At 30.4% G+C, this 19232-nt stretch overlaps 4 protein-coding genes across 4 annotated transcripts in view; 3 read left to right on the top strand and 1 right to left on the bottom strand.

The window, feature by feature from the left end:
• The first annotated feature begins 1474 nt into the window (after positions 1–1474).
• LOC119662557 lies at positions 1475–2399 on the top strand. Its single transcript, XM_038072195.1, has 2 exons — positions 1475–1697; positions 1755–2399. The coding sequence occupies exons 1-2, from the start codon at positions 1572–1574 to the stop codon at positions 2163–2165; spliced, it is 537 nt and encodes a 178-aa protein (XP_037928123.1). The 5' UTR covers positions 1475–1571; the 3' UTR covers positions 2166–2399.
• Positions 2400–4743: 2344 nt separating this feature from the next.
• LOC119689481 (bis(5'-nucleosyl)-tetraphosphatase [asymmetrical]) lies at positions 4744–5374 on the bottom strand. Its single transcript, XM_038104314.1, has 2 exons — positions 5117–5374; positions 4744–4999 (listed from the first exon to the last, which is right to left on the bottom strand). Exons 1-2 carry the CDS (start codon positions 5287–5289, stop codon positions 4750–4752), a joined length of 423 nt encoding a protein of 140 aa, XP_037960242.1. The 5' UTR covers positions 5290–5374; the 3' UTR covers positions 4744–4749.
• A 1847-nt stretch (positions 5375–7221) lies between these two features.
• LOC119689261 lies at positions 7222–9623 on the top strand. The gene is made up of 2 exons (XM_038104054.1): positions 7222–9011; positions 9390–9623. The coding sequence occupies exons 1-2, from the start codon at positions 7344–7346 to the stop codon at positions 9543–9545; spliced, it is 1824 nt and encodes a 607-aa protein (XP_037959982.1). The 5' UTR covers positions 7222–7343; the 3' UTR covers positions 9546–9623.
• Positions 9624–18494: 8871 nt separating this feature from the next.
• LOC119688424 (neuroligin-1-like) overlaps positions 18495–19232 on the top strand; it is a 26821-nt gene continuing 26083 nt past the window's right edge. The window contains exons 1-2 of the mRNA XM_038103105.1: positions 18495–18836; positions 18910–19229. Coding sequence (XP_037959033.1) covers positions 18773–18836; positions 18910–19229 — 384 coding nt within the window. The 5' untranslated portion in view covers positions 18495–18772. The remainder of the gene's footprint in view (positions 18837–18909; positions 19230–19232) is intronic.

Here is a 19232-nt window from a genome sequence, read left to right as displayed (position 1 = left end):
ATGACGAAAGCCGATACTAAAAAAAAAAGTCGACAATAAATTAAGGTATTGTAAAAAACAACAAGTGCCTTATCCTATTAACTCGTATCGAAGTTTCACTAATCAAGATTAGGAAACAATATTGATCGGACGAAACCACATGTTAATTGAGCTTAAACGACGTCATCAGTTATTAAATTTCAGTTAGGGCACACTTCCAAAATAGACGGATGGAGGCGAGATTAATATTCATCGATATGCGATTAAAGATTAAGTACTCCAGAACAATGGTTACTTGAGAAAACGCATAAACTGGTCTGTATGACATACATCCCATCTGTGTTTGGGATGCAGTTTGAGCAGTATAAGGCAACTTTTGTGGCTTAGGGAGAAAGATTAATGAGTAAATATATCAATTGTCCATGCATACACAAATTATAATTCAAGCTGATGGATACTTTTCGTTCAATATCGCAGAAATGTCAAAAGAAAATGACAGACAATTGTTATGAAAAAGTTTCATTCTTGATTCTTCTTCTTAAGTTAGTGCTATTACGCACTTTTACTCTGTAATGGCTGGGGGGCTTATCTCACCCCACACTAGGCTTTAACTAGGCTTTAACTAGGTTAAAAAAAAAAATCATATCATTTATTTGTCTTTTAGCTGATGACGGACCTTAAATCAGCATATCTTCCTGAGAGTCCAGAAGTAGACTTGAGGATTGTTAGGGCGTGGTTAAGTAGCATATCAACTTTAGTGAATAATTTTAGAGCTCTGTCTCTGATATATTTTTTCACTGAGTCAATCCTAAGATCTCTATGTATGTCTGTTTATCTAATATACCATGGAATTTTAAAGTCTTCTTAAAGCCAGTCTTCTTTTGCTATTTGTAATTGCTTTAAGGTAGTATTTGAGGCTTTGCTATATGTAACACATCCGTACAGTAAATTTTATATTTAGATTTAAGATCACATTTCTATTAAGTGATACCTTTTAAAATAGGTGCAATGAAGACTAGAATGAAACCCGATTGATCAAGAAGAAGAAGATGCCCAAAGATAACATGGAGGCGAACAGTATTCACCGAAACATACAAATCGTTTAACGAGCTTAGATACATGACACGGATTAGGGGAAATTGGAAACTTTTTGTAGACTCGAAAAAAGTAGATATGAAATCAATTTATAATTGTAAATACTCTTGAAGCATGGTATATTCATTATCCACTTAATCTACCTATCCATCGATTACGTGATCGTATTGCTCTGTTCTCCGTAGTCTGCTTAGTTGTTTCTACATTAAAAACAATCTGTCTTTTTAATTAAATTAATGCTTGACTATTTTTTAGAAATAAGAAAGATTGTGTTTAAAAATAGACTAGTCAACTTTGAATTTAAAAAAAAAAATAATGTTATTGAAACTTTTTCATAATTCTGTCATCCAAAAATTTATAACTGAGAAAGTTTGTTTTAGCAAAAACATTATAAGAAAAGTTTATATTTATTAGAAGATTGTTACAATATTGTTTATTGACTACCAATGAAAAAAGATATTTTGAAACCACTCAAAAGTAAGCATATCCATTAAAAGATGAAGAGACAGCTACATGCTGGAACTGAAAGCATCTATTCCCAATTTTTAAGAATGGCTAAAAGCAATCAGACACTTCGCACAGTTTTCCTATTAACAATTGGAATAACAATGCATCTTCTAAAAGTAAGTTTCTACTCGTACTTGTCCTACACCGCAAAACTAATCGTACCAAGCATTCAGTCGGTTCTATTATATGCAACTGTGTTGGTGACATTTAGTCTTATAACGGTGCCACTCCATCCCAGAGCAGGACGATTAGTGTATTATATAATACATGGTTTGATATTAATGGCTGAACTTTTTATGAGTGAGCTATTTATGTATATATGTTGGATAAAGTGCGGAACTGCTCTATATTATTTATTGTATGCATTTAACACAGAATATGCATTCCGTCCAGTTCGATTTCTTTTTACATTACTGATTTGTGGTACGCTGATGTATATTGTTGCATTTGGAAAGAAAATGTTCATTCATTTTGGAAGAGAAGAAGACGGTATTCAAATGAGAGGTGGTTTGCGTGCTGTCAAGGCTAAAACGCAAATACCACTGCGTAAGCGTGGAAGACCTCGTAAAAATCAACAAAATTAACTAAATATAATTGCATTATAAAAGCGTTAGGGTTAGGGAGGGTCCATGAACATCACAAAAAATGTTATCAATCGTAATCGCATTAGGGATGGACTAGGAAGATTTAATGGATATGAAATGTGAAACATTTCCAAACGCAATTTTCGTTTAATCCAACAAGAACAATGAAGTCAAGTGATGTTCATTTAAAAATATTATTTATTAGTTAATTAGATCAAAAAGCTGTACTGTGGGCAAAATTCAAAAATATATATGAGTGCAATATGTGAGTAAAACGTTATATATGTATACAGTCAAACTTCCATAACTCGAACTTCTATAAGAAGTAAGAATAAGAAGAAGAATAAGAAGTAAGAATAAGAATTCTTTAATTCGAAGTCTCCATAAGTCGAACCTTTTCTTTGTAAAATGGTACTTCGAGTTATAGAAGTTTGACTGTGTTTATAAAATATATCCTGAGTTATGCTTTCATATTATCATCTTTTTTACAGCCTGTCTGCATACTTTGTTTTTTCAAATGGGTGCAGTTCCGTGCTTTTCTATATAATACTTATAACATGGCTTATATTTAGTACTAATAAAAGCGGCTTACATTGACGTTCAGATTCGTTTTAATATTGAGGAAAACTCGGCGAACTAACACTTCGCATGCAAATGCTTAGATCTTATTCAGTTTGTGGTAATTACTTATAATTATAATTATATTTTTATAATATTATATTACTAACACTCATGCTTAATAATGTATTTACTTTAGTAACTAAATTTGATTTCATTACAGTTGAGTAAACTTTCTCGGTAGAAGACTTCTTTCGAAACTACAACTAGATGCTGTATGGTGCTCTGCTACTTGAAGCTGCAACAGAAGAATTGATTAAGTTCAATATATGCGAAGAGACCATAAACTTTAGTTACAATAGGATGACAATCCATAACATTCGCTTATGTGATATAGAACTACTTAATTAAGTCATCACCGGAAGAATTGTGGAACTGTGACAGGAAATTGTAGTTGGACCAGAAAGATAAATTGCAATAACACAGCCTGTAGAGATATATGTAGTAGCTTCCTGGGAGTGGTGAACGACAAGCTACGAGACATAGATCCGACCTCTGCTGGACCGTGTTAGTTGTACACCTATCTGCTAAATCCAAAGACTTAAGGTCGTTACAAAGAAGTTCAACGAATCTGTAGCCGCTGTTTATGCTTATAATTCTATTTATTTTTGATTTTTTTTTTTTATAATAAATGCAAATTTCATGAATCAACTTCTGCATAATTTTTGATTTATAAAATAGCGAATATGGTATACTATTGATTGAAGTCCATTAGCCTTAAAGTGAATTTTTGTTTTGAATAATAAATCTGGCACTTTGCATTTATTCTGGCACTGTGCAATATGGTATGGTTACGCTTTAGGAACTTTAATTCTATGGCAGTCTAATTTGTAATCAATTAGTAGGAAACAAGTTTTGATTGTGTAGTAATTGGGTGATAAAGGCATATTAAGCTTATAGTGATAAAATATAATGAAATCTGCATAGCAGAATAGTACAAATTTTTACATTAACCATCAGAAGCTAGAGTAAAATACCAGCAAATTAATATGGTTGAGAATTACAATCGGTTGATACCGTATACCACATTAGATGTTGATAATTTAGATACAGAGTCCGAAATGCCTTTAATAAAAGAGCATTATCAAGTTCTGTCTAAGCAATATCTACACACATGCCCTACAAATGGGCATTCAAAGGGCTGCATGTTGAATAGAATCCTCTCTTCACATTGCATCTGTCGAACGTGTTCTTTGTATGATGAATAAACCGACACTTATTAAAGGGGTTCTAATATCAGTAAGATCGCATATAAATAAGGGCTCATATCTGTCCATACCAAAGCTATGTCTTCTTCGAGATCACAATTGTAGTTGTAACAAAGTTTATCACAGGATTCCCCTTGACATCTACAGAAAAAAGATGCATTCCTTGTATAACAAGACTTTTTCTAGTCTAATTGATGTTTTCATGAGAAGTAATAGATAATGTGTGCCCTAGTTCCAGTTCTACTTTCCATGACGTCGTGTAACTGTTGTCCTGTTTAAATCTATACACTCATTTGAACCCAATTGCTTTATCTCTTCAACTCATTGAAGTGGTTAAGTTCACTTTCATCTCGATTAGTTTTAATTAGCACTCACCCACATCCTTATACCTCCTACATTCCTTTCGACTTTTTGTCGTAATAACATTGAATTCAGTAAATGCATTTAGGTGTTTATAAGACACCGAATTTTTCTGTCGATTTTAACGGGAAATTGTGAAGTAAAGAAAGGTGTTAAGATTATAATAAGTATCTTTCTTTTATTCTATTTGCTTCTGCAATAACACAAAAAATAATATTAAAATATATTTGAATAATACTACAATAGTACCCAGTTACAATACAATATATGTTAATCTATTGTTTCTGCTTACAGGGTCCCCAAAATTATCCGAATTAAAATCGCACAGACAGTTGATGATTACTGCACAATAATTATTTCCTGATTTAAATGAAAATCACACAATTTAATTGTTAATTTTATTTCTTGTTCATAATGTATTGGTAAAAATGTTCAATCATTTGTTGATTATCTGCGAAGCCTACAATTTCTTTAGCTTGGTCTTTTGGTAACCACTTCATTTCGGTATGCTCATCTGATAGCGTTGGTGCCTTTTGAGGATCTTTTAATTCTGCTAACCAATAGACCACAATTTTTGGTTTATTATTTACATTATAATTAAGCGTCATACAAGAGTCCTTATAGATTATGAGATCATTCTCGGAATAACTATAATCAAGGAGTAATTAATTAATTTTTTACGTGAGTTTTTTAAAAAAATTAATAAGTTTTTAACTTTCTGTTATGTTAAAATCATAATCTATTACTTTGTTTAAATGCACATACCCGGCTTCTTCTTGTGTTTCCCGCAATGCAGTAGTAAAGTCATCTTCACCAGGATCTACGTGACCTTTGGGTGCACTCCAATGATATGTCCCATATGAAGCACGTAATAATAAAAATTGTATTTGATCACATAAACGTCGAAATATGACAAAACCTGCGGCACGTTTGCTCATTTTGAATGCAATTATTATTTGTATAATTATTATTTCATTAATCAAATTATTAAAATTGGCGGAATTGACACTTCATAACAAAAAACAGCTGCTTTGGTGCGGTTAACTTTTTTGTACTGTACGTAATAAATTTTGTTTAATGCGTTTACGTTTATACTGTACTTAAATAATGTCAAAATTTAAATAATTAGAAAACTAGTGTTAATTATTCATATATCGATATTGTAGATATATAAATTTGCTATTACAATCATTAAGTATGATCAAATTAAGAATTACTTTTAATGAACATCAACGATTTTTAGCCTGACATTAACATAAATCGCGTTTATACTAACACAATTACCTCAAATGTGTAGAACTTTCTCATTTATCATATAAAATCCATATAAAAATGTGAGAACGGGGTTTGGAAATCATTAGACTAAAAGTAATTTAAACTACTGCGAAGAGAATTAATAAGGACAGTCACAAAAATTCTCAAGCTGCATTAATTAATGCAATTGCTCGATTGTCTTGTTAAATTTCCATTGCACAAATCAGCTGTTTATGTTAACACAGACTCCATTTTAAGTTTACCAAGTTTCCGCAGCTATACAGTTAAAAATATTTATCAGCTATTTATATGCTATACAAATTTATGTGGTTTACTAGTTTTTGTGAGTATTCTTAATATAGTCTTGTAAGTAATATATATTGCATGGGTTATTTGTGCGTTATTAATATAAAATTCATTTTTGAGATTTGAGTACAACTGTTAATAATAAATGTGCTTTGAATTTTTATGATTACGCTCTCTTTTTCTATTTAAATTTTTTTTTTTTAATTGATTTTAATACTGAAATATATATTGTTTGTTTTTCACTATTATTCTGCCTTTTCTATTTAACAACATAACTTCACTGTCATGTTTAGCTTTAAATGATATTTCAAAGATAAATTCATTTTTGTGATAAATTGATTTTTTTATTATGCATTCGCGTTTACTGTATTCATAAATAGATGTAAAATTTGTTTCTGAAAAATATGAGGCGAAAGTGCTCGCTGAAGGAACATATAGTTAACTTCACAAAACTTCATCCAAATAATTCGTAATGGTTATCTTACACATATCCATACAAAAGTGAACACTTGCAAACGGACGAACTTTTGTAGGTATCATTACCTGTGAAGATGCCGAAAAGTAAATAATGAAAGAAAAAAATCAAAAAACCAACAAGAATATAATACTAGGATAAGACCAATAATTGATATATAAATATTTTCATTTTCTATTCCATTTAAACAAACCACTAAAAAATTTTTAATATTAACAGCAAATAAAATTAAGGGAAATATGCAAAACAGTTTTATTTATTAATATTTATTTATTTTTCTAATGTGGTTTTCAATTCAAAAAACCTGGGTCAAAATTGAGATCACCTTAAAAACGAATAAAAGTAGAGTTAAAGATTTTGTGGTAAATTTTGTGTAAACTACACAAAAAAAAGTCAGTGTGAATATATTGTTTCAATTCAATTATTTACTAACACAACTACAAAAATTTTTGATTATTCTACAACTGTTCAATTGGGCAATAAAGTTTGATAGTCCTAGAATAAATCTGGATTGAATCCAGCGGCTCGTTTATGTAACTTTCTCCATCGTTTTCTCGAACGATTTTTGACAAATACTTCGAGTAATTAATTGTCAAAAGTGAGAAAAATCGTTTGAGAAATGGAAATGAGAAAATAACATAAACGATCCGCAGATTTATCAATCGAAAACGCCATAAGTGAATATTTATTTATCCACTTTGAAATACTCAGTCAAACTTTTTAATGCAACCTCGTACTCAAACAGACCTCTGATGTACAGTACTGCAACAATTTTTATATATCACAAGTTTCTCGAACACTTTCAGTTAACTGTCAACGTCAACTGAATAACAGCTGATAAAAACAAAACCCACATGCTGTTTTAAATCGTTTGCTTTATTACGAATTGTGTGAGATTATATAAATTTTGTGAATAAAAATTAGTTCGTGTTAAATCATAATATATTAAATTTTACGATGTGGTCACTTTTTAGTAGAACCACAAACCATTTAAGTGTGAAAACAGCATTCAACGTAAATGTTTTGCGAAATCTCGCCGCTTTCACAGTGAAAGACGTGCTGTATGAGACTTCTAATGAAACAGGCACGTTGTTATTGCGTTTTGCCAAACATTTGGCGTTGGAAAATCGAAAGTTAACACCTACAGTACCCACCACAATACGTTATTCCAATTATTTTCCCATATCTGATGAGCGTTACTTTTTAAAGGAACTCAGAAGTACACCAACCGATCAATTACCGGCTTTAATAATTTATGCCTTTACATATCGTTCCAATGCCATTCCACCAAAATTCGTGACAGCACTTAACGAAATCAATAATATATTAGTGGAACGCCTTGATGATATGGACGATGATACCATCTACAGTACACTCTATTCTTTGCTGTTTTTGATGCCAAATTGGATAACGCGTACACAGTTCTATAAGGATGCTGTCCAGTGTCTAACAGAAGAACAGTTAAAAACTGCGCCGTCAAAAGAAAAATTTGTACAATTATGTTTTTATTTGGGCTTGGCTAAAAAGCATGTGTTTGTCGAAAAAAATGGAGAACTGTTACAAAAATTAATGGACAAATATCTAAATGACTTACTACCGGAATTGACATCAATGGATTTGGCATTGATATGCAATGCGGCGTTTAAGACTGCCAGTAAGACAGGAAATTCAAAACAGTTTGCTAAACTGATAACAGAAGAAACTCTACGATTGGATATGTCTGCCAAAGGTAATCATGCGCTGCTAGTAACATTTGTAAAAGCGTTGCGTTTTATGCGCGTCCATTCAAAAGAGTTATGTGAACATTTAAGTAAACTATCCACTGAAACTTTTGTACAAAAATTAGACCTACGTGCTTCGGCCCATTTACTAGCGTTTTTTGCCGAAAACATGTGGGATGAGAGTGCCTGTATCGATGTATATCACAAGCAAATAGTTGAACATTTACGTACCTGCAGTCACGGTAATCTCATTTCGAATACATTGCGTGGAAAAGACATCAACTCATATTTGACAAGCTTGTCACAATTGAATTACACCTCCATAAGCGCTGAAGAATTCAAGTTTATAGAAAGTTTAGTTTGGGAGTTGCATGAGCGCAATCATTTCAAATATTTCCCAGACCAATTGGTTGAAATATGTCAAACACTTTGGTTGTTCAACCATAAATCCACAGATCTGTTAAAAGAAGCAATGTACTTGAAGCAAAACGCTAGGTCATTTGATAAGCAGCAGCGTGAGCTACCTAAAGTTGATGGACGTCTGACAGTACTTCAAGTTGCAGCAGCAATTGAAACACCAGAATTTAAACTGAAAATCCCCAATTTTGCTCCTTATGATTTTAATACGGCTGCGCCTGCCTATCTGTTGAAGGGCAGAGATGATATCTCCAAATTTGCAAATCTATTGGAAAGCAATTCATCTGTAGCAGAAGTTAACATAGTATCGCCCATAAAAGGCATCAATATACCTGGTTTGCTAGTACGCCTCAAATCTTCTGCTAAGAGTCAAGCCTTCGTGGAAATACTCACTAATGAGCAAGTGTTACGTTTTAGCAAAGAACCTGCTCCGATTATGCGTTTGAAGATACGGTTGCTCAAGGCTTTGGGAGAAAAAGTCATTGTGGTAATTGTTAATATTATACTAATCAATTTATTTATTGTTTAAATAATAATATTAGTATTAAATCTGAAAAAGACATTGCAATAGCTACTAATGCTATGAATATTACTTATTTTTATATATATTACTTATTTTTATATATATTACTTATTTTTATATATATTACTTATTTTTATATATATTACTTATTTTTATATATATTACTTATTTTTATATATATTACTTATTTTTATATATATTACTTATTTTTATACATATTACTTATTTTTATATATTTTACTTATTTTTATATATATTACTTATTTTTATATATTACTTATTTTTATATATTTTACTTATTTTTATACATATTACTTATTTACGTTTTATTCTTTTTTACAGTTATACCCAGAACAACTGCTTAAAGATAGTGCGCATATTGTAGAGTTAATAAAGACTCAAATAACAGATGATAGTCAAAAGGACGCAACAGATGTAATTGATAATCAGTCCGAAGAACAAATTCCGAAACAACAAACGGTGCAACAGAGTATTTAGAATATACATTCATTAAATCCTACGATTAAGTTAATTTTTTTCTTATGTCTTATAGTAGCTGTTATGTATTATATTGTATATTGCTATATAACATATATTATATTTTATATACTTAAAAACGTTCAAAAGAATTAAGTTAAAATTTTTCTTTTAAACTATAGTGTTTTACTATATAGTAATTATATTGAGTAATATAATAATTTCTATTTCTATATGATTTTATGTAAATAAATGTTTAAGTAGAATATATAGACATTATAAAAAAATCCAAAGCTTTATCTCTAACAATGTGAAAAGTATACATAGAAATGCGTAATTAAATTTTGCTTTTATATAAGTTTTATATAATAAAATACATTTAAGCTTATAACTATAATTCTAGAGTTAATAAACCAATATAAAGCTTTATCTCTGGTAATTTTAATGTTGGAAAGTATACGTAGAGAGAAATGTGTAATTGAATGTTCAATTCAAATAAGTTTTATATAATAAAATACTTTTGAACTTATAGTCATATTTAAATGCAATCAATCGCCAAGCTAGTCACCAAGTAACAACTTTCAGGTCAATTTCCATTGATGAACCCCAAAAACAAAAGGCAATTGTAAAATATTATAATGAAAACCAAACACTTCATTTTCAATTTCATTACTTCGTACACATATAATAAACATCACGAGTATATAGTACTAATTAAAATATCACATCACAAGTAAGCACGATTAAAGTGCCCCTCATCTACTCTGTCTTTGCTCAGCTCATGCACGGCGGCGACTTAACACTTTAGGAGCCCCCTTTCTTGAGGCTTCTTCTTGATGTTGTTGTTGTTGTAACCCGCCGGGACCTGTAAGCAGATAAACATGAAAGGAAACACAAGACGATTACATGAGTAGCGAAATAGGATGAAAGTTAGGGGGGTAATGAAGGAGAGGGGGGAAAGAAGGATGTGGAAGAGTTTCTTCTTGATCTTCTTGTTCACTTCTTGAGGATCATGATCAATAACAAGACCTCTCACTAAACAGCATTCTAAGCTTCACTAAAGGTTCTGGGTGGTTTTTAATCCTTAGTTTTCTCTATATATGGTAACACAATGGGCCAATAGGCTTAAGTGAATCCCCTAGGGAGATCGTCGGTATAACCTAATCTAACCTATCATCAATGAAAGTAAAGATTTCATATACATTAGAGTTGGGAGAGTGATCACATATAAGGTTAATATAATAATGAAGGTCAGAGATGGATCTATTGCGTGTTCATGTACAAAGCATCAGATCTGTTATTTTCTTAATTTATTAAAATGATTATTTTTTAATAATAAACACTATTATTTTATTATAAATATTGAAACTACCGCTCCCCTATTTAAGACGCGTTCCATAGAAACAGAAAAATCAAGAAACGACAAAGTTTTTGCCGTAACACTGGATTCACACGAGATTCAAAATTACAAACAAAACTCTCGTGTAAATCCAGTATTAATTGTTGATGAAAAAACTTTCGATTCGCAAAATAACATGACTATGGATAACATGATTATTCAGAGTGATAACTATATTCATATTGGTATACATGTATGTACTTATAAAAATAGAAAGTGTCAACGCGAATTAATAACCAATAGACATATATATTAAAAATTATTAGAACTATGAAAACTATCGTGTAAGTTAATGATCATTTATTGTAATGATCATTATAACTATTGATCAATTGCATCAAAACAAATATTTCATACGGGATATTGTTTTGATACAATTGTATCAAAACAAGTTACCGTTGGTTATTTCTGCAAAACAATATCCCGTAATGGATATTTGTTAATGAGTTAAAATTATTGTAAAATTAGTTTTTAGTTTAGTTTTTAATACGCTGCGTAAGCGACTAGAATTAGTAAAAATATTATTCGAAGAAATAAAATAATTGGCGCCCGAGCTAATAATATTAGTAACTACTGAAAAGTGCCACTATATAAAAGTGCTACATAAGTAGATCAAAAATATTTGTTTTTTGAAACAAATTTTCTTAAAACAATAAATTTTTTTTTTTTTGTTGAAATAAAAAACTACTCAAAAGTGCCACTAAATAAAAGTGCTACATAAGTAGATCAAAAATATTTGTTTTTTGAAACAAATTTTCTTAAAAGTGACAATAAAATTTTTTTTTTGTTGAAATAAAAAACTACTCAAAAGTGCCACTAAATAAAAGTGTTACATAAGTAGATCAAAAATACTTTTTGAAACAAATTTTCTTAAAAGTGACAATAAAATTTTTTTTTTGTTGAAATAAAAAACTACTCAAAAGTGCTTCAAATAACCGGCCAAGAAACGACGCCCCTTAGTAGGTTTGAATATTCCAAAAAGGAGCTCCTGATTGGTGGAGCAGCAGCTTGGACCAGGGGAATTTAAGTATAATATAAGTATAAGTATATTTAAGTATATTATAGTTTCATAAATTTAATTCTTTGTATTTTGATTATCTTCTTCTATTTGTCGGAAAATTTTTTTTTTAATCGATCTTAACATTAAGTTTTTGTGATAAACTTTTCGAATTCTAAATTAGTCCAAATGGCAAATCCAAGTAATATTATTAGACCTTCCATGTTGGGAAGTGATGACGTGCCAGTTTTTTCCATACCGCAGATTTCACCATTAACTTCGACAGTACAATCAGATTTACTCAATAATATAAGAGAAATAGTTACACAGGTGATAGATAGAAATAGTAGCATAAACCAGACAATAATAACTGACCAAACAATAGATGACAAGTACAAAAATAATATAAGCGACATGGACAAAATTCCTGACGTTGTTCGCTCTTTGAGAGAATTTTCCGGTAACCCTGCAGAATATAGCTCATGGAAAAAAAGTATAGAGAGAATATTAAATATTTATGACCAGTTCAAAGGTATACCCAAATACTTCGGAATTTTGAATGTAATTAGAAATAAAATCATAGGTCAAGCTGATGTAGCTTTAGAATCCTATAACACGCCTTTAGATTGGAGTGCAATTGCACGTTGTCTTACAACTCATTACGCTGATAAACGCGACTTAGGAACATTAGAGTATCAAATGTCATGTCTGATACAAGGACGACACTCTATCCAAGATTTTTATCAACGTGTTTATTCACATTTGTCATTAATTATAAATAAAATAAGCTGCATGGAAATTTGTGAGGAGTCAAGGCGGATATTAACAAAAAATTATCGAGATAAAGCCCTTGATACATTTATAAGAGGACTTTCTGGCAGTCTTCCCATGTTACTGGGAGTGAGAGAACCCAAAGACTTGCCTGAAGCACTCCATCTGTGTCTGAAATTGGAGAACCAAAACTTCAGATCACACCATGCTTATAACAAGAACGGTTATATACGAAATTACTCCCAGCCACAAATACAACAAAGAAATATCCAATATAGTCACCCATTCTATCCACAATTGGCGCATATGCCACAATATCAACAACCATTTAGACCCCAAGTACATCACCCACAATATTATTTTAACCAGGGTATAAGACCACAGCAAATGTATCAGGAAAATCCATACAGTAATCATCTACCAAGACCCATAGTACCAAAATCGATTTCAAAACCAGAACCTATGGATATAGATCCCAGTTTGAGAACAAATATGGTAAACTATCACAATAGACCAAATTTCAGACATGCACAAAAACGCCAAGAAAGCACAAACCTTACTAATCCTCCAATAAAAATACAGAAAAATTTTCACATAAACACAAATCGACAGGACATAGAATATTTTCCCTCGATTGAACATGAACTTGTTCAGTCCGACTATAATGAAAATAACACGTTCGATAATGAACAACAGGATTGCATGGTTAATTATGAAACAATGAATATTGCAGATATTCATTTTTTAGATTAAACGTCTCTTCGTTGCCTTATTGTGAGTGCAGAACGAAGAGAGGAGAAATTCTAAAAATATTAGTAGATACCGGTTCTAATAAAAACTATGTTCAGGCAAACTGGGCTAAGAAGATAATACGAAATGACAAAAACTTTTTTGCGAATTCGGTAGGAGGAAAAATAGAAATCACACACCACACATATGTAAATCTTTTCAACTGTACAGATATTAAATTAAAATTTTATATTCTCCCATCTTTAATTTCATTTAATGCCATCCTGGGTAACGACAGTCTTAAAGAACTGTCTGCGGTTATTCATACTAAACACAACTTTATGATTATTAGAAATTCCATTAAAATTCAGTTAAAGCAATTAACATCACAGGACGTCAATTTTGTTAATTTAAGAGATACACATATGAATTTATTACAAAAAAAACTAATGAAAACATTGATACATCAACATTTAGAATTGTTTTCCGAACCAAACGAAAGATTAACTTTCACCACACAAGTTGTCGCTACCATTAGAACAAATTCAGATACTCCCGTTTACACTAAATATTATCCATATCCTGCATCTTTGAGAAATGAAGTTGAAAAGCAAATAGGAAAGCTGCTAGAAGATGGAATTATTAGACCTTCTAGGTCTCCCTATAATTCACCAATATGGGTAGTTCCAAAAAAAGAAGATGCTTCTGGAGAAAAAAAATACAGAATGGTAGTAGATTATAGGAAATTAAATGCGGTTACAGTAACTGATAGGTATCCTATTCCTGATATTAATGAGGTATTGGCGCAATTAGGACAAAACAATTTTTTTTCTGTGATCGATTTGAAAAGTGGTTTCCACCAGATTCTTTTAAGAGAATCTGACATTGAGAAAACAGCTTTCTCATTAAACAATGCAAAATATGAATTTACGCGACTACCATTTGGACTAAAAAACGCTCCAGCGATTTTTCAAAGAGCTTTAGATGACATTTTAAGAAAACACATAGGAAGAATCTGTTATGTCTACATAGATGACATCATTATATTTAGTAAAGATGAAAAATCCCATGCAGACCATATACGCGAAATTTTTAATACCTTACGTGAATCTAACATGAAAGTCCAATTAGATAAATGTGAATTTTTCCAGAAACAAATCGAGTTCTTAGGTTTTCTCATTTCTCCCGAAAGAGTCTCTACTAACCCTGCTAAAGTAAAATCAATTGTCGAATTTCCTTGTCCAAAAACATTAAAAGATTTAAGAGCATTCCTTGGTCTATCAGGTTACTATAGGCGATTTGTTAGAGACTACGCCAAAATAGCGAAGCCTCTTACCAATCTATTGAGAGGGCAAAATGGGAGAGTCTCAAAAAATCAATCGAAAAAAACATTAGTTAACCTAAGCAGTGTACAAAAAGAAGCCTTTAACAAACTTAAAAACGCTCTTATCTCAAAAGAAGTACTGTTAACATATCCAGATTTCCAAAAAGAGTTTCATTTAACTACTGACGCTTCAAATCACGCTATTGGTGCAGTCTTAGAACAATGTGGAAAACCAATCACATTCATTTCACGAACATTGAGTAAAACAGAGGAAAACTATGCTGCAAATGAAAAAGAAATGCTGGCAATTATTTGGGCTCTGAAATCTATTAGAAACTACTTATATGGTACTGCAAAATTAAAAATATTCACCGATCACCAGCCGCTCACATTCGCATTGAGCAACAAAAATGATAACGTCAAGTTGAAAAGATGGAAATCAATTCTGGAAGAGTATAATTACGAGCTTAAATATAAGCCAGGCAGTAATAATATAGTTGCAGATACGCTCTCGAGACCACCCGCATTAAATTCGTTATCTATAGCAACTCACTCGGATGAAAGTTCTGGACACAATCTTATACCAGCAATAGAAACACCAGTAAACGTCTTTAAAAATCAGATTATAATATTAGTAGGAAGACAGAAAGATTACCAGTACAAACTACCTTTTCCGACTTACCATCGTCATACAATTACTAGGCCTCACTATTCTGCAAGTGACCTAATATCAATTCTCAAACGTTACTTAAATCCATCACTTATAAATGGATTATTTACATCTGAAGAGATAATGGGTAAAATCCAAAAGCTCTACCCCACAAACTTTGGTAACATTAAAATTAGATTCACTCAAACACAGGTTAAAGATTTGGAAACAAACGATCAACAAGAACAACAAATAATTCTCGAACACAAACGAGCTCATAGAAACGCCGTAGAAAATAAGAAGCAATTATTGGAAAAATTTTATTTTCCTAAAATGTTAGCAAAGGTAAAAAATATTATAAAACAATGCAGGATATGTTCAGAATACAAATATGATAGACACCCTAATAAACTTGAAATAAAATCCACCCCTATACCAACATTCCCGGGACAAATCATTCATATTGACATTTATATTGCAGAAAAGAATTTAGTTTTAACAGCCATTGACAAATATTCAAAATATGCTCAGGCCAGATTAGTAAAATCTAAAGCAGTAGAAGATATTAGGGAACCACTTAGACAATTACTCTTCATCTTCGGAATTCCTCAGTCCGTAGTAATTGATAACGAGAAAAGCTTAAATTCAAAATCAATTATGTTTTTATTAGAAGACCAGTTAAGAATTAAAGTTTATAAAATACCACCTCATACCAGCACAGCAAATGGTCAAATAGAAAGATTTCATTCAACCTTGACTGAAATCTTGAGATGTTTAAAAACAGAAAATATTGAAAGATCATTTGAAGAGCTTCTAGATAGATCAATATATGAATATAACTATTCCATACATTCAACTACAACACAAAAACCCATAGAAGTATTTTTTGGTCGTAGAGTTTTTATAAACCCTGAGCAATACGAACTAGCAAAACAAGACAACATACAAAGACTGACTGAAAAACAAAGAAAAGACGTCAGTTATTATAATAAAAACAAGATACCACCTAAAGCCTATGTACCGGGGCAAATTATTTACGTTAAAATTAATAAAAGATACGGCACCAAATTAACACCGCGTTTTAAAAAAGAAATAGTCAAAGAAAACAAAAATAGTACAATTATTACAGAAAGCGGAAAAACGATTCATAAAAGTAATATAAAAAGTTAACTATTCTTTTTTAGAAATTCAAGATGGATAAAGAAAATAATTATTTATTAGTAAAAGTGTTTTACATGAATTGATTAAATGTTAATAATTTTGTGATTGATTAAGAAAAAAAATGTTTTTTTTCCTCTCAAACGATAAAATAAGATAAAATTTAAGAAATTTATATTGAAAAAAATATATTGAGAAAAATAAGAAATTTATATTGATAATATTATAGCTAAATTGACAAGTTGCATTAAATTAAATTAATTAAGTTATTGAATATTCCAAATGCATGTGCATAGCACACCTGCTAAAAATGGAAATAAATATTGTATTAAGATAAATTCTTAAGAGAAAGAAGAAATTATATTTAAAGAAAATTACATTTATTATATTATAGCTAAATTAAAAAATTATTTTAAATTAAATGAATTAAATTATTGAAAAATATTCCAAATGCATGTGCATAGCACACCTGCTAAAAATGGAAATAAATATTGTATTAAGTTAAATTCTTAAGAGAAAGAAGAAATTATATTTAAAGAAAATTATATTGATAATATTATAGCTAAATTGACAAGTTGTATTAAATTAAATTAATTAAGTTATTGAATGCATGTGCATAGCACAAATGCTAAAAATGGAAATATCTAAATTGTAAAATTATATTAAAATAAGATTGTACGTTATAAAAATATTATTAATGATATTTATAACCATTGAGTAAACTGTTGCAACTCCATTGATCGGGACGCTCAATTTTTAAGGGCGGAGGAGTTAATGATCATTTATTGTAATGATCATTTATTGTAATGATCATTATAACTATTGATCAATTGCATCAAAACAAATATTTCATACGGGATATTGTTTTGATACAATTGTATCAAAACAAGTTACCGTTGGTTATTTCTGCAAAACAATATCCCGTAATGGATATTTGTTAATGAGTTAAAATTATTGTAAAATTAGTTTTTAGTTTAGTTTTTAATACGCTGCGTAAGCGACTAGAATTAGTAAAAATATTATTCGAAGAAATAAAATAATTTGTATAATGAGAGGCAGAAACAATTTTCCGACATATAGAACCCGAAATAGTCAATCTACCGAAATACATTTTGAGTCAAATTTTTTCTGTTTCGAGTACTGCCAAATACCCATCATAAGTAGTCTTTGAATTATTTCTTGTATTTAATTATTCGTAAATAATGTTCTGAAACTGCAAGTACCAGGGATTGAATTCGTTTTCAATTAAAATTAAAAAAAATAAATTGTGTTTGCCTTCTCTGTCTTTTCTCTGTTCAGTTTCTATTATAAGAATATTTTAGCAGAATAATAACATTTATGATATATTTAGAAATTGAGATATATTAATAATACATTTAGTTTGTTATTAAGGCCGTGTGCGAGTTCAAGTAAATTGAGGTAAGTAAATTGAAATTTCTTAGGGATTTTTTGTACTGCATTTATGTAAATATTTATTTATTTATTTATTGCACTTATTTATTATTTTTGTTTAGTGATTTTCAAATTTATTTATTCATTAAACATCTTATATAATTTTAACAATAGAGTAATATTTACCTTATTTATAGATATTTTACCCTAGTCGAAATTCTGGAAATACAAACATTCGCTGCCATGCCGACATAATTTACTATTTCTTTCAATTTACCATAAATTTACTCAAACCCGCACACAGCCTAAATACTGTGTTAAATACATTTAATGTATACAATATATTACTTTTCAATATATTTATAAAAATTATGCAACTTATAATGCATTATGAAAATGATTAAATCATTTAACATCCCTGTTTAATTATACTGCGTTTGGCAAAGAAACATTAAAAAATAAAAATTTTTTTTTGCAATTATTTTTTTTTTCAAGTTTATTTAGAAAATCAGTTATATTTAAAATCAAAAACCAAACAACAAATAGAAATAAGCACTTAATTAATAAATTCCAAAGGATAATGTTTATTTTAAATTGCGCATGGTATACAAAAAAAAATCAGCTGTGGCCGTCGCCCTCACTGCGCAAGTAGTTTTCACCCCATTCCCATGCACTCTAACTGCAGCAGCAGTAGGGATATTTGAAGAGTCGCGAAGTAAAATTCCAATATACAATTTGCCTTGACTATTGATTTAAGCTAAATATACGCTTTAAAAAATGTTAATTATTTGAATAGGAAAAGTTTATTTGTGATTTAAAATTATTAGAAATGTTGCGGCAAGAAAATTTGGCTGCTAATTTTTGTGGACTGCTGGCAAGTCAAGGATTCAAAGGTAATGCTTAAATAAACTGTATTTCACAAAATGTCTAAAGTGATTCCAATAAAAATATTTTATTTGAATTCAGAAAAGGCTATTGAATGGCGTATATTGGGACAGGAGCAGGACGGCTCTGTGCTTACATCGTGGATATTCGAACGGTTGGATGAGTCCACACGTGAACGTTGTATAGGGCATTTTAATGCCACCGCAAAAACATTGCGCATCTTATATCGCTTGAATACTTGTGATGAAGTAATACAAGCTACAATCAATAATTCCGGTTCATTACTTGTGTTTATTGTAAAGAAAACGTGGACTCCTTCGACAGAGTCAGATGCGACAGCAGGTTTACACTATCTAGCCTATATAACAGAAGTACGTTCAGATGGACGTTCAGAAGCTACAGCG

Source organism: Teleopsis dalmanni, chromosome X, assembly GCF_002237135.1.
Source record: "Teleopsis dalmanni isolate 2A chromosome X, ASM223713v2, whole genome shotgun sequence".
Taxonomy (NCBI): Eukaryota; Metazoa; Arthropoda; class Insecta; order Diptera; family Diopsidae; genus Teleopsis; species Teleopsis dalmanni.
Note: the sequence above shows the minus strand (reverse complement) of the source record. Positions and strands in the feature narration are given on the sequence as shown.